This window comes from Vulpes lagopus, chromosome 13 (genome assembly GCF_018345385.1).
Source record: "Vulpes lagopus strain Blue_001 chromosome 13, ASM1834538v1, whole genome shotgun sequence".
Lineage (NCBI taxonomy): Eukaryota > Metazoa > Chordata > Mammalia > Carnivora > Canidae > Vulpes > Vulpes lagopus.
Window position 1 is genome coordinate 37,164,910 of NC_054836.1, and position 14,409 is coordinate 37,179,318.

Sequence of the window (14,409 nt, forward strand, 5' to 3'; positions counted from 1 at the left end):
TTTATGTTGATTGAAACAAACCTGAATCAAGGATAAGAAGTCATTTTTAAAAGTTAGTTTTAGGACTGAGGAGTAAACTTTAATTATTGGGAATGTTTTGTATGCTTTATAGATTCTTTACAGTTGATACTATTTGTATTTGCATGGTTAAGTTAGTAAAAAGAGTACTGATTGGAGTTCAGCTGTATAGCAAACTGGACGTTTTCTGGAAAACAAAAAACATATTTAGCCATTAATTCTCAGCTCAAGGCTCAAATATAATTTCCTATATAAAGTCCTTTGCTAATACCCACTAACCATTCCCCTGCATCTGTTTCAGTCACTCAGTAGTAAGGCATGTAGAATTGCATTTTTCCCCTCCCCAAGATAGTGGGTTTACAGCGATAAGACTGTCTTTTTTTTTTTCTTTTTTAAAGATTTATTTATTTATTCAGAGAGAGTGAGAAAGAGGCAGAGGGAGAAGCAGGCTCCATACAGGAAGCCCAACGTGGGACTTGATCCCGGATCTCCAGGATCACACCTCGGGCTGCAGGCGGCGCTAAACCACTGCACCACTGGGGCTACCCAAGACTGTCTTAATAGAGACAATATTTTATTCATTTTTCTATGCCCGTTCTCCTTGCTTTTGCGTGTTGAATGTTAGGTGAGCATCCAACTTAACCTAGCATTTGAACAAATAAATGAATAGTAGGGAGTTAGTTTAAATATAAAGAAAGTGAGTGAGAGAGAAGAGAGACTTCCAGAGGGTGACCTAGGCACTGGAATACCTTCAGTATTTTTAAACCAACACTTTCTTATGTTATAGCACAGTTGAAATTCATAACTCATAATAGTGGTTATAACTGCTGTAGATCAAATGAAGATTTACGTCCTAAATGCCTTCCTTATTTTAAAAAATTTATGTAGAACCAGGGAATGAGATCGAAAGATGGAATTTGAGTTTAACAGATTAAAGGCTTTTTAGTCTTTTTTTTTCTAATATATCCAGACAAGATTAGGTAGACTAAAGTAGCAAGCAAGGGATGCTTTTTTTGTTTCTGAATAAAGCTTACCAGTTTAGAAACACAATGAAATATATCTTAGAAAAATGACATCATTCATCCTTTTTTTAATCGTTGAAAGCTGTGTGTGTGTGTGTGTGTGTGTGTGTTTAAAGACTGTTTTATTCATTCATGAGAGAGAGAGAGGCAGAGACACAGGCAGAGGGAGAATCAGGCTCCCTGCAAGGAGCGCGATGCTGGACTCAATCCCAGATCCCAGAGATCACGCCCTGATCCAGGCATCCCAAAGGCTTTGTGTTCTAAAACAATCGCCAGATTTTTTTTTTAATTTTTTTTATTTATTTATGATAGTCAAAGAGAGAGAGAGAGGCAGAGACACAGGCAGAGGGAGAAGCAGGCTCCATGCACCGGGAGCCCGATGTGGGATTCGATCCCGGGTCTCCAGGATCGCGCCCTGGGCCAAAGGCAGGCGCCAAACCGCTGCGCCACCCAGGGATCCCAATCGCCAGATTTTTTAAAAAGATACCTAAGTGTGTTTTAAAAATAGATAAATATATTTCTTTTTCTTGCAGGATTTAATGGAACTCTAACATTTCTCATTATAAAAACTAAATATTTGGCATTTAAAAAGAATACGTAGAATATGTATTTATGGCAAAGTATAATATTAAAAAACCCGTGTAATCCTCTATTTGGTTATTTTTTTTGTTAGATTTTAGGAGAAGTTAGATTTTATTCCAAGTTTAGGGTGTTCTGTCTTTGTGGATTGTATATGATTTGGGAAGAATTTTGTTGAAGAACTAAATGTGATTGGTGACATAATGGAATTTGACCTCAGAGAAAAGTCTAAAAATCAGATTTTTGTATAAAATATTTAAAGTAGGAGTAGTATACCTTTAGAACATTCAGCTTTACGTGATTGGAACTCTTGTAGAAAATAGATTATTTGCATTTAAATCTGTTGCCCAAAGACAGGGTTTCTTGAAATATTAAGAATTTTGCATATTCCAATAATTCTCAGACACTGTCACTCCCATTAACATTGGTTAGGAATGGAAGTCATACTTGATTTTACATAGACCTCCAGCATAAAGGTGATGATGTGAACAAAGGCAAAAGAAAAAAAATTAAATTTCCTTAAAATTTACAGCCATTGACAAGTCCTTGAGACAGGCAGAGTGACCTTCCTCTAGGAACTTAACTGTCTCCTTGTTAATACTTTGCTAAAAGCAAAAGGCAGCCTTAGCTTCATATTAGCTCGACCTCCAAGATCCTCTAAGTCTCCTTTAACATGTAAAAATTCCTTTGGAGATTTCCTTTATCTCTGCCCACCTCTCACCCCCAAGATACATGCTAGCAGTCATCCTCAAAGCAAATGGCCCACTGATAAACACCTGAAGGATCTCATGACTAAGGTTTTACTAGACAATAATAAGTTACCTTTTCCTAACAACAGCTAGCCCCTCAAGGCCCTGGAAACCTTGCTTCTGAATTCCTTAGGGACTTAATGCTGTCATGCTATCCCTGACCCCCTCCCAACCTGAAAGTCTGTAATGGGCCACTCCTCCTGACCCCAGTGCAGCATTCTGCCCACGGATCCTGTCCCCGTGCTTTAATAAAACCACCTTTTTGCACCCAAGATGTCTCAGGAATTCTTTCTTGATCATTCCTGAACCCTAGCATTTCACATCAGTTGAAACCAAAGTTTCTGTGTGAAAGAGATTAACCCAAAACCACATTCTGATTGATCGGAATTTTAATCTGATACATTTTTATGAATTATATTTTGAGTTTGTTAACTTTGCTTGTTTGATCTCATTTGTTGGTGATGCCTTCTGAATCATCTTTGCTATCTATATTAGTATTCTTGGAAAATTCAAGCCTCTCAGGATGTATGTATTTTAAAATTTTATGATTGGAAAAATTTGTAAAACCCGTTTTTGTAAACTTAAAATACTTTGTCATTTTGGTTTGTGGATTAAAAAAACTTTTTTTTTTTTTTTTTTTGGATGGTTGATGATCCTTGAGCATTTATAGTTTGCTGCCTTCTGCCCTTCCAGGTGCACCCTTCCAGATCCAGGGGTTTTTAAATTGGGGTTAAAATGTATCATAGGTAATTTTTTCTGTAATGCTATGTTTTTTATTTTATGCATTTAAAAACATTTTTCTGTGTGAGATTCCAAAGATTTCACCAGCCTGATAAGGGAGCCCATGGCATAGAAAAGCTTAAGAACTCTTACATAGGTCTCATTTCTACTCTTTATAATCTTGTGTAGTTAAAAAAGAGAATATAGTAGTTACTCCCTACCAATGTTTTTTAGTTTTTTGGACTTTGACATTTTTTTTCTTTCTGTTCTTCCTTCTCCTCCATGGACTTTGAAATTTTTTCTTTACTCTCTCTTCTTCATCTTCTACCTTCTCTTCCTCTTTAGTTTAGTTGTGGCCAGCTTGTATTTTCTAGTTTTTAGTTTGGTCTGTCTCTCTCTTTTTTTTTTTAAGATTTTATTTATTTGAGACAGAGCATGTGTGTACAGGATGTGAGAGAGCTTGAGCAGGGGTGGGCAGGGCCAGAGGGAGAGGGAGAAGCAGCTCCCCCCTGAGCAGGGAGCCTGACTCAGACTCAGTCCCAAGACCTCCCCCACTCCATTATGACCTGAGTGAAAGGCAAGGCAGAGACACCCAGGTGCTGTTAGTTTGGTCTTTATGCTCTTGTTACCTGGATTATCGTTGGTATGATTTCCTTTTTTTTTTTTTTTTTTCTCTCCTACCCTTGTCTTACTTTAAAGCCAGAGTACCTAACTCTTTTTTTCTTTTCATTTTTAAAAAAATTTTATTTTTAAGTAATCTCCACACCCATCATGGGGCTCAAACCCAGAACCCCAAGATCAAGAGCCAGCCAGGCACCCCTATACGGAGTACATAATTCTGCCTATAAAACTATTTTTAAAGCTTTGTTGACTTTGAGTACCTTTTCTAGATACTAGAATACATTTTTATGTGCTGTACTCCTCAGGGCACCATTTTATTTCATTGGGCCAAAATGATCAACACAATCTGCTTGGTTTATTTATTTTTTTTTAAATTTTTATTTATTTATGATAGGCACACAGTGAGAGAGAGAGAGGCAGAGACACAGGCAGAGGGAGAAGCAGGCTCCATGCACCGGGAGCCTGATGTGGGATTCGATCCCGGGTCTCCAGGATCGCGCCCTGGGCCAAAGGCAGGTGCCAAACCGCTGCGCCACCCAGGGATCCCCCAATCTGCTTGGTTTAAAACAATTATTCTAGGAAAAAAACCCAAACAGTTATTCTAGGATGTTTAATTGGTACACATTTAAGAATTTATAAATATGGCTGCCTATACAAGTATTAGCTCTACTTCTGGAAAGAAAGATTTTAGTAAATGTGTAATTAAAATATATTCATGCAAGTGGAGAAGTATATTTGTATATAACCAACAAGGTAAGAGTACTTTTATAGAGTTTTCAGAATGAAGAAGTATGACTATTTGAAAAACTGGGTAGAAACAAAATAAATGAAGAAAAATATGTTGGTGTAGTTGGTTTACATCTCTTTTCCCCCTATCTTTCTTAGGGCAGAACCTTTTTGGGGAGCTTGATTTTTGAAAAGGAGATAAAAATGAGAACTAAAGCAACCTATCAAGATGGAACAGTTATTGCTCAGGCTGAGTATGGCAGTGTGGATATAGGGGAGGAGGTGGCTAAGAAAGGATTTGCAGAAAAATGCAAACTCACTTCCAGCACTAATGCCTGTGAGGAAAAAAAATCAGATCCTGGTCAGCTTGTCCTCAAGAACCTCAAAAGCCCCATTCCTTCATGGGGGCATAGATCAAACCAGTCAGCCTTCACCCGACCAAAGGGGCGCTTAAGTGGGAGGATGACTCTTGACTTGAAGAATGAGAATGATGCAGGAAATCATGTGACATTTCCAAAGTAAGACTGTTGTGGGGTTTTTAGTCTTAACTAGTTTCTAATTCATGGTTAGAAGCTCTTGTCATAGTAGAGGTCAAGGCTTACGTTTTTGGAGTCCTCACCTGTGTCAGTGATTTTGAGAGATGATACTCATTTCTGCTTGTCTCAAACATGTATTCCTTTCTGCTTTAGCAGGAAAATTTTCATTAAAAGCCATTTTTTTTAAAGATTTATTTTTATTTATTTATGATAGTCACAGAGAGAGAGAGGCAGAGACACAGGCAGAGGAAGAAGCAGGCTCCACGCACCGGGAGCCGGACGTGGGACTCGATCCTGGGTCTCCAGGATCGCGCCCTGGGCCAAAGGCAGGCGCCAAACCGCTGCGCCACCCAGGGATCCCTAAAAGCCATTTTGAAAGAAAAATCGTTCCTCAGTGGTCTAAAGTTCATATATCAGCTCTTCATAGTAATTCTTTTGAATATGTTTATCAAAAATAAAAATATACCCCTAAATCTGAAATATTCAGGCAGAACCAGAATTTCAAATAAACTCTGAAGTTTTCCCATGGCTTTAAGACTATTTTAATGAATGTCAGGGAATCACCTTTTCTTTGTAACGAAAGAGAAAGTCTTTGTTCCTCCTGTGATGACTTATTATAATGAAATTTGATTATTAAAAAGGGAATTCACTTTTTAGATAATTTTGAATTATAAAGTTGAAGCAGAAACCCAGGTTTAATAAGTACGAAACCTAAGTACCAAACCATTTATAAGCTTCTGTATCATGATCCAAGCCATGATGCCATGTCTTGGGTGATGTAGTTTTTTTTGGGATCTTGGAAACAAAACTAACAACTGTCAAATGGATTGGGGTTGATGGGGAGGGGGAGGAGGAACTGGAAGAAACTGATAAAGGTCGCTTTTTACTATATGTGCTGGAGTTGATTTTGCTACAGTTTGGATTATATTTGAGCGTTGGTAGCATTGTTTTTGAAATATGACTCAGTTATAAAATCTAGCTTGCATTAAAATATTTTTTAGTGTTATAGTAGATAAAGGCTTTAAATTAGTTTTCAAAATAAACTTAAGATATATTACGGTATAAAAAGCTCCAAATGATTTAGTTTAGATTTATGACCTCTGTCAGCCTTATACAGTTTGGTTTTTAAAATGAGTGAATTTGTTTTTAATAGGGAAAATTTGGCTGTTGGAGACTTTAATTTAGGGTCTAATGTCAGCCTGGCAAAAATTAAGCAGGACCAGAAACTGATTGAAGAAAATGAAAGACTTAAAACAGAGAAGGAAGTTCTTCTTGAAAGTTACAAAGCTTTAGAGTCCAAAGTAGAACAGACTGCCCAGGAGCTGCAGGTATAGTATGTTTGATGGTATAAAGTAAAGAATGGCCATCTGGGAAATCTGTACACTCATCTGCTCTTTTTTGTTTAATTTGCTATCACTTTTTGTTTTCTTCCCTTTCTTTCCCCCTTTTCTCATTTTCTCCTTTCTTTATATTTACAGATGAAGTTTTTTCTTATACTTCCAATTTACCATCGTTGGATTTCACTTAATGTTTGCAAGATTAGTAATCTCTCATTTACATTTCCTTTTATGTTCTTTTAACAACTTTTAACTGTGGGAAATGTCAAACATTCTAGAAGGAGAGTTGAATAATTAATCCTTAGGTACTCATCACTTGATTTTTGCAATTGTTAGATACATGGTCAGTCTTTCTAAAAAAATTACACCTCCTGAGTTACTACTTTTTTTTTTTTTTCCTGAGTTAAAGATTTTTTATCCACTTGTTAGAGTGAGTGAGAGAAAGAGAGCAAGCAAGTGAGTAGGGGCAGAAGGATAGGGAAAAGCTGACTTCCTACTGTGAGGCTGGATCCTAGGACCCAGGATCATGACCTGTGCTGAAGGGCAGACACTCAACTGATTTAAGCTAGCCCGGTGCCCCAGAATGATTTTTAAAACAAATCCCATTCATAATATTCTACTGTATATGTTTTAGTGTGTGCCTCTAGTAGAAAATAACTTCAAAAAAGACAACCATAATACTGTTTATACTTAAAAATTAGCAATAGTTCCTTAATATCTTTTAATATCTAGTGTTCAGATTTCTGGATTGTTCTATGAATGTCCTTTCATTTCTTCCAGTTGGGATCCCAGTTAGATCTGTGCGTTGCATTTTGCATGATAAATCTCTTAAATTGTTTAATCTGTGAACCTCTGTTGCTTAAGAAGGTCCTTTAACTCCGTATGTTTGCTTTTATGGTAGTTAGGTCTCAAGGTTTGCTCAGATTCAGGGCATTTTTCCCCCCAAGAATACTGTGTATTTTTCAGTTGTGTAAGTTTTGTCTGACACTAATTTGCCATCCCATCATTGTTTCTCCAATTCACCATCACCAACTGGATGTCCTACAATTCACTTGTGATACTAAATACCAGCTAGGATTTGCCACAGAACCCCACAAGTTAAGGATTCAGTCCCATAAGACTTCTTCCACTTCAGATACCAGCCACAGTCAAGTTCCCGGACTACCTATACTTCTGCTGTAAATTTGAGGGTTCCTATGATCCCTACTTCCCTTGTTTAGTAATTCACTAAAACAACTCACAGAACTCAGGGAAGTGCTATAATTATGATTACAGTTTTATTATGAAGGATATAACTCAGGAACAACCAAATAAAAGGAGGTGCATGGAGGAAGTTATGATGGGGGTGGAAGGTTGGTTAGGGGACCTGGGAGAATCTTACTTAGCCAAATGTTCTCCCAGTACATAGGTTTGTTCACTAATCTGGAAGCTCCCTAGAACCTAATTATTTGGAGTTGTGTGTGTGTTTTTTTTTTTTTTTTTTTTAGATGAGAGTTTCATTAGGTCTGATTGATTAAATCATTGACCATTGGTAATTGAACTCAATTGTCAGCCATTAAATCCATATGTGGTATTTTCCAGAGCACATTACCAAAAATGAAGTGGCTTGTTCTATCAGTACCCAGAGAGGAGTGTTGAAATCTCCAGATACTATTGTTTTTGTCTGATTCTTCCTTTTTTCTGTTAAGTTTTACTTTGTGAATTTTAAACTTTGTTATTGCGTGTACATTTAGAATTTTGTCTTTCTGAGGAATTGACTCATCTTTATGTAATACCCCTATTTATTACTGGGGCTCCCTGTATTAAAGCCCACATTGCCTGATATTATTATAACAAGGTTATATCTTTTCCATCCTTTAATTTTTATCTGTCTCTTTGTATCTATGAGCAGCATATAGCTGAATCTAAGCTTTTTCATCCAAAGTGATAATCTCCTATGCTTTAATTGGAGCATTTAGCTAATTTTCATTTAATGTAATTATTGATGTGGTTGGGTTTAAATTTGCCATCTTTTCTGTTTGTCTTAAAAACCATACTTACTGTTTTTATCTAATTTCCAGTTTTTTTTTACAGTAAGTTCAAGATATTTGTGAACCAGTTTAATTTCACAGTTCTTTTAGATCTAAATGATTCAGTATTTTATATCTCTCTTTTACATATAATTCATTAATTTGTATCAAAGATTTGTTTTAATGGAGTCTATAAAACATTAAGCATATTTTCAAAGATTTAACAACTTTTTATTTTCCCACTCCTGTTTCTTAGATTTATGTAATTTTGGAGTAATTCTAATAACAATTCCATGTAATGTAAACAGAGTTAAGAACAAACTTTACTGATTCTTCATGGTCATCCTGCTCAATGAATGGGAGCAGAATGACATGCACATACCTGAGTGTAGCATACTAGTAATAAGCATTCAACTTGTGCTGGTTCTGTCTTATTATTTAACTAAAGAATTGGAGAGAATGTGAGGACTAAAGAATGTGTTCAAATACTGAGTTAAATGTCAATGTTTATGTAATAGCTGGTTTGTAGTATGATTAGAATAAAACTGCCAGGTGTTTTTCCATATTACTGCTTGATACGTTATTTTGGGTAATCATGGTACACTTGTATTTGGGATAATACTCAGAATCAGGGAATTTATTCTAGGTTGAGTCAGTGAAGTGATGTTTTTGATTCTTTTGTAATGTAGAATGACACAGGACTTTATAAAAATAGTCATTAATCTTTTGGTGTCTGTAGGGATCTTTTACTTATCTTTTTAAAATTTAAGTATTGGGCAGCCCCGGTGGCGCAGCAGTTTAGCACCGCCTGCAGCCTGGGGTGTGATCCTGGAGACCCGGGATCGAGTCCCACATCGGGCTCCCTGCATGGAGCCTGCTTCTCCCTCTGCCTGTGTCTCTGCCTCTCTCTTCGCTCTCTATGAATGAATGAATAAATAAATCTTTAAAAAAAATAAAATAAAATTTAAGTATTAAGAGATAAAATATGTGAAATTTATTTCTATTTGGCTTCTTTTTAGGATGAAATATAAGTCATCTCTGTGGAGACAGAAAACTGGAATAGACTATCTTTTTCAGATCCCAGCTACTAGGGAAATCAGTTGTCCTGTGGCTTAACATTAAAAAAAGTTTGTTTTAAAGATTTTAAAATTTATTTTAGAGCATGAGTGAGAGAGAGTATGAGTAGAGGGAGTAGTAGGGGGAAGAGGAGGATCTCAGACTCCACACTGAGTGTAGAGCCTGATGTGGGGCTTGATCTCATAATCTTGAGATCATGACCTGAGCCAAAGGCAAGAGTAAAATGTTTAACTGACTGAGCTACCCAGGCGGCCCCCAATTTTTTTAAAGTAATCTCTATGCCGAACATGGAGCTTGAACCCATGATCCCGAGATCAAGAGTTGCATGTTTCACCAACTGAGCCAGCCAGGCAACTCTGGTGTTCTTTAACCTTTAAAATTTTAGTTATGGCTTAAGATAATTTAAGTGAAGAAATACAGTTTCTTGTTTGAGACTCACTAGGATGTGCTTGTTTTTTGTTGCAGCAAGAGAAAGCGACCACCATGGATTTGACTAAACATTTAGAAAGTACTCTGAAGACTCGTGTCGGTACCAGAATGGAAAACCTGGCAGCTAAGGTTGAAATATTGAAAGAAATTAGGTAGGTAAAAGCATATTTTTGAGAAGGATAATTTAATTTTGATTTTTTAACGGTTTTATTTATTTACTTAGAGAGTACAAGAGTAAGGAAAGGGGCAGAGGGAAAAGAGGAGAGATAATCTCAAGCAGACTTCATGTAGAGCATGGAGCTGGACTAGGGCTCTATCGCACAACCCTGAGATCATGACCCTGAGCTGAAACTAGATTCGGGTGCTTAACTGACTGAGCCACCCAGGCGCCTGAAGAAGGAGAATTTAAAATAATTGCTAATTAGTACTTTGTTTAAATTATATGCCCACCATTTTTTCTTTGACATTTAATCTATATATTTTTATGCCTTTAAGGAAAGAGACTAAAAACAGTTACTCCCGAGATGAATTTTACAGTGTTTTTGTCAGCATTTCTTTGTCACTACATGGAGTTAGATTGTTCAGTGTCCTATATGAGAGTGAAATTAAAATCAATGCAAGTTCTAAGTAGTAGTTTGATGTGAAACTGTTATGCCCAGTTTTGTTGCTTGGTGTTATTTTTAGGCTTATACCCAAACTGAAGACTTCAGTAACTTGAATTACCAAATAATACACTATTTAAAGAAAAAAGTGGTTTTCATACAGTCAGAAGGAAAATGGTCTTCATGGAGTCAGAAAAGAGGAAATTGGTTAGCTAAAGTTTTGTGCAGAGTATATTTAGCATTTCTCTGTATATGGCTTATGTAGATATTTTATATTAATAGATGATTGCCTTATTGTTGGTTAGGGATAATTTGTACCCCTTTCTGGAATGTGGAAAAAAAATAGTTGTCAAGACAGCCTAGTTCTCTTTGCATGCTACACTAAGAACTGAAATCAGGAATTCATTTTTTCAAGTACTTTGAAACAGTAAGAAGATGTTATCTGAATTAATACTGTGTGTTGGTGTTTTATCCAGTGGAAATTTATATTTTCCATTATAAATCTATCAGTTGGCATCTGGTTTATAAGCCTCTAGATTGACTAATTTTGTTCTCTAGAGGCTAATTAACTTTTGATGCATTACCAAAAATGAAGTGGCTACACTGGAACAGCTATGAGACAGTCTTAGGACCAAGATAATCCAATACATTTTGGTACATCTTTGAGGAAATGATGTGTTATTAGAATGGTGGCAGTCTAGTTGGAAAGTAGAGAAACGAATATGGATGGGCCTTGTTGGTTTTGCTAGCTGTCCTGCTTATCCGATTGCTTTTTTTCTTTTCCTTTTTCTTTTTTTTAAAGATTCTATTTATCTATTCATGAGAGACACACAGAAAGAGAGAGGCAGAGGGAGAAGCAGGCTCCATACAGGGAGCCTGATGTGGGACTTGATCCCGGGACTGCAGGATCACGCCCTGGGCTGAAGGCAGGCGCTAAACCGCTGAGCCACCCAGGGATCCCCTTTTCCCTTTTCAATGCCACAAAAGCTAGTCTGTGTATTAGGGCTACATAATCTGTACCTGTAGTCTTGGTAAACAAGATTGGCTAAATCTAACAGTTTTAAAGAATTGTCCAGAAATCTAACTGTAGACCAAAATTGAAGGTTTATTTGACATCATTTAAAGTTCTGCAGACTTTTGAAATTCTCCTTTACGTAAAAGTTTTTTAATAAAAGTTTTATTTGATTTTTTTCTCAAATGTATATTTATTTTTAAGAGCATGTGCCCGTAAGCATGAGCAGGCGGGGGGGCAGGAGCAGGAGCAGAAGAAGAGGGGGGAATAAGAATCTCAAGCATACTTCCTACCTGCATGGGACCCAAAGCAGGGCTTGATTTCATAACCGCAATATGATGGCCTGAGCTGAAATCGAGTCAAACTTTGACCAACTGAGCCACCCAGGTGCCCATCGATCAAATATATTTTTAATTACAAGTTATACCAGTTAATTTATGATTTTATATGAGGTTTTAACAAGTATCTCTTCATAGCTGTGTTAAAAATAATAACTTTAGACGATTATTATTTAAGGGTAACTTTTTCTCACATCAACTTACAAATTTCTTGATCTTTTCGTTTTCACTTCTGTTTTTAAATAGACGTGTCAACATCAATGTTCGTTTTGGAAATGACCTTTCAGATGCTATGCAAGTGCTAGAAGAAGAGTCCTTTACAATCCCAGCTTCTTTGACTGAATTAGAGAGAATTTGGGCAGAATACAGTCTTGCTCAGGAGAACATACAAACTTGTCAAAATGTGGTGGGTCAAGACTTTTTCTCTATTATGGTTTTATTTGTTGGACATAAAGGGATATCGTTTGGGAAAGCAGAAGGATTGTAGATATTGTAGCAATACTTTGCATGAAATATTTAATTTTTATAGCATATTCATATTAATAATTTGATTCTAATTTTATTACCTTGTTAAAGGTAGAATAGATAAATGGTGATTGTGGATAAAGTGTTAACAAGATCTTTTCCCCTTTTGCATTTGACCATTGGTCAGTTCCTTCTCTCTCCCCTTGGTTATTTGATAAAATGATATTTTAGTCATATTACTAGGCAACAATAGTTAGGTAAATAAAAGTCCTAGCGAGTAATTTATATCTAGACTTGAGGAACTGTAAACTACAAATACTTGGTGGGGGCTTTTGTAACTGGACATACCATCCTTGAGGAACCTTGGAAACTGTGCCTGTAAAGATGGTGGCTTTTGAGGGGGTTGAACCTTATAAGCCAGGATGGCTCTGACACCTAATGTATCTTGTTTTTGAATTTGAGTGGTGTGTTTTATGTTGCAGTATTGGACTGTGCCTTACTATTAAGTGCTATTTAAGCTACCCATTACTGAGAGGTGGTTATTTGTGGGTAGGGGAATGTATGAAGAACAGATTATTTCCTATGAAATTTTTATTAGCATAGGTACAAATATATTGCCTGTCACAACTTTATTTAGATTATTAAGCTGAACAGAACTCCTTTTTTTTTTTTTTTTTTTTTAAATTTTATTTATTTTACGATAGGCACACAGTGAGAGAGAGAGAAGCAGAGACATAGGCAGAGGGAGAAGCAGGCTCCATGCACCGGGAGCCTGATGTGGGATTCGATCCCGGGTCTCCAGGATCGCGCCCCGGGCCAAAGGCAGGCGCCAAACCGCTGCGCCACCCAGGGATCCCAGAACTCCTTATTTTTCAGATAAAGATACCACAATCATAGCTTTCCATAGTGTCTGTGAGTTCTGTACTTGTGTTTGGAGTTGCCCCATCTGAATTGTTGGTGGTTTCTGCCCCTGGGGATTGTACTCTGAAATTCTTATAGCCAGTTCATGCCTAGGTTGCCCAGTTGGCAACCTTGCTGGCTTTAAGTGAGAAGTGAAACAGAATAACTAGGCCTTTGGAAATGGCAGGAATGTTAAATTTGGAGAAGAGATTATATTTGTGTCATTTTACATGTTAGACCCTAACCATTTACTTCTGATTATGGAAGAAAACAATGTGACAGAAGCAATAAATTTTGTATCTCTATGAAGCACAGGTGATGGGTACTTTATAATCTTTTTCTTATACTTTTAAAATGTTTATGAGAAATTAATAAAAAATTGAGGAAATTGAGACCTACAGGATTTAAGGAAATTGCTTACATAAGATTACATAGTTCTAAATGTTACTACAGAATTTGAACTCCAGTATGTCTGACTGCAAAGTGTATTCTTTTTCCTCAATTAAACTATGTTGTTAATATTAAAATAATTCATGATGTATTTTTATGTAATAAGATGAAAAAGAACTACATTTTATTTTTTTTATTTTTTTTTAAGAACTACATTTTAATTTTTGTTTTTGTGGTTTGATTCAGGAGAAAGAGAAAGAGGGCTTAATGTAGCTGTAAGACTTGATATTCTAGTAGATTTAAAAAAAAATTAAGTGATCTCTACACCCAGTGTGGAGCTCGAACTCATGATCCTTGAGATCAAGAGTCATGTGCTTTCCAGACTGAGCCAGCCAGGTGCCTCTGATTTTTATTTTTTAAAGCATTTACTTGTTTCTGCTTACTGCTGACATTTCAGGACTTACTTTTTTTTTTTAAAAAGATTTTATTTATTCATGAGAGAGACACAGAGGCAGAGATGTAGGCAGAGACATAGGCAGAGGGAGAAGCAGGCTCCCCATGGGGATCCTATGCGGGACTTGATCCCAGGACCCTAGGATTACAACCGAGCCAAAGGCAGACACTCAACCACTGAGCTAGCCAGGTACCCTGATTTTTAGGCTTCATTGCCCTGATGTTCATTTGATAGATAGAAGAGTGGTTTATTGAATAAATACAGAGTTAGAACTGCTGCTTAAAGTTGCCTTTATTTTTTCAAGAAGGGGTAAAGAGGGGGCAGAGGGAGAGGGAGAATCTTAGGCTCCATGCCAAATGCAAAGCCTGATCTCACAACCAACCCTGAGATCATGACTTGAGGTGAAATCAGGAGTTGAATACTTA

At 36.7% G+C, this 14,409-nt stretch overlaps 1 protein-coding gene across 2 annotated transcripts in view; it reads left to right on the top strand.

The window, feature by feature from the left end:
• The window catches only part of STK31 (serine/threonine kinase 31), an 85,400-nt gene that overhangs the window by 12,050 nt on the left and 58,941 nt on the right, over positions 1–14,409 (top strand). For both annotated transcript variants that reach the window (XM_041727905.1, XM_041727906.1), the window contains exons 6-9: positions 4,595–4,953; positions 6,125–6,299; positions 9,860–9,975; positions 12,022–12,181. In XM_041727905.1, coding sequence (XP_041583839.1) covers positions 4,595–4,953; positions 6,125–6,299; positions 9,860–9,975; positions 12,022–12,181 — 810 coding nt within the window. The remainder of the gene's footprint in view (positions 1–4,594; positions 4,954–6,124; positions 6,300–9,859; positions 9,976–12,021; positions 12,182–14,409) is intronic.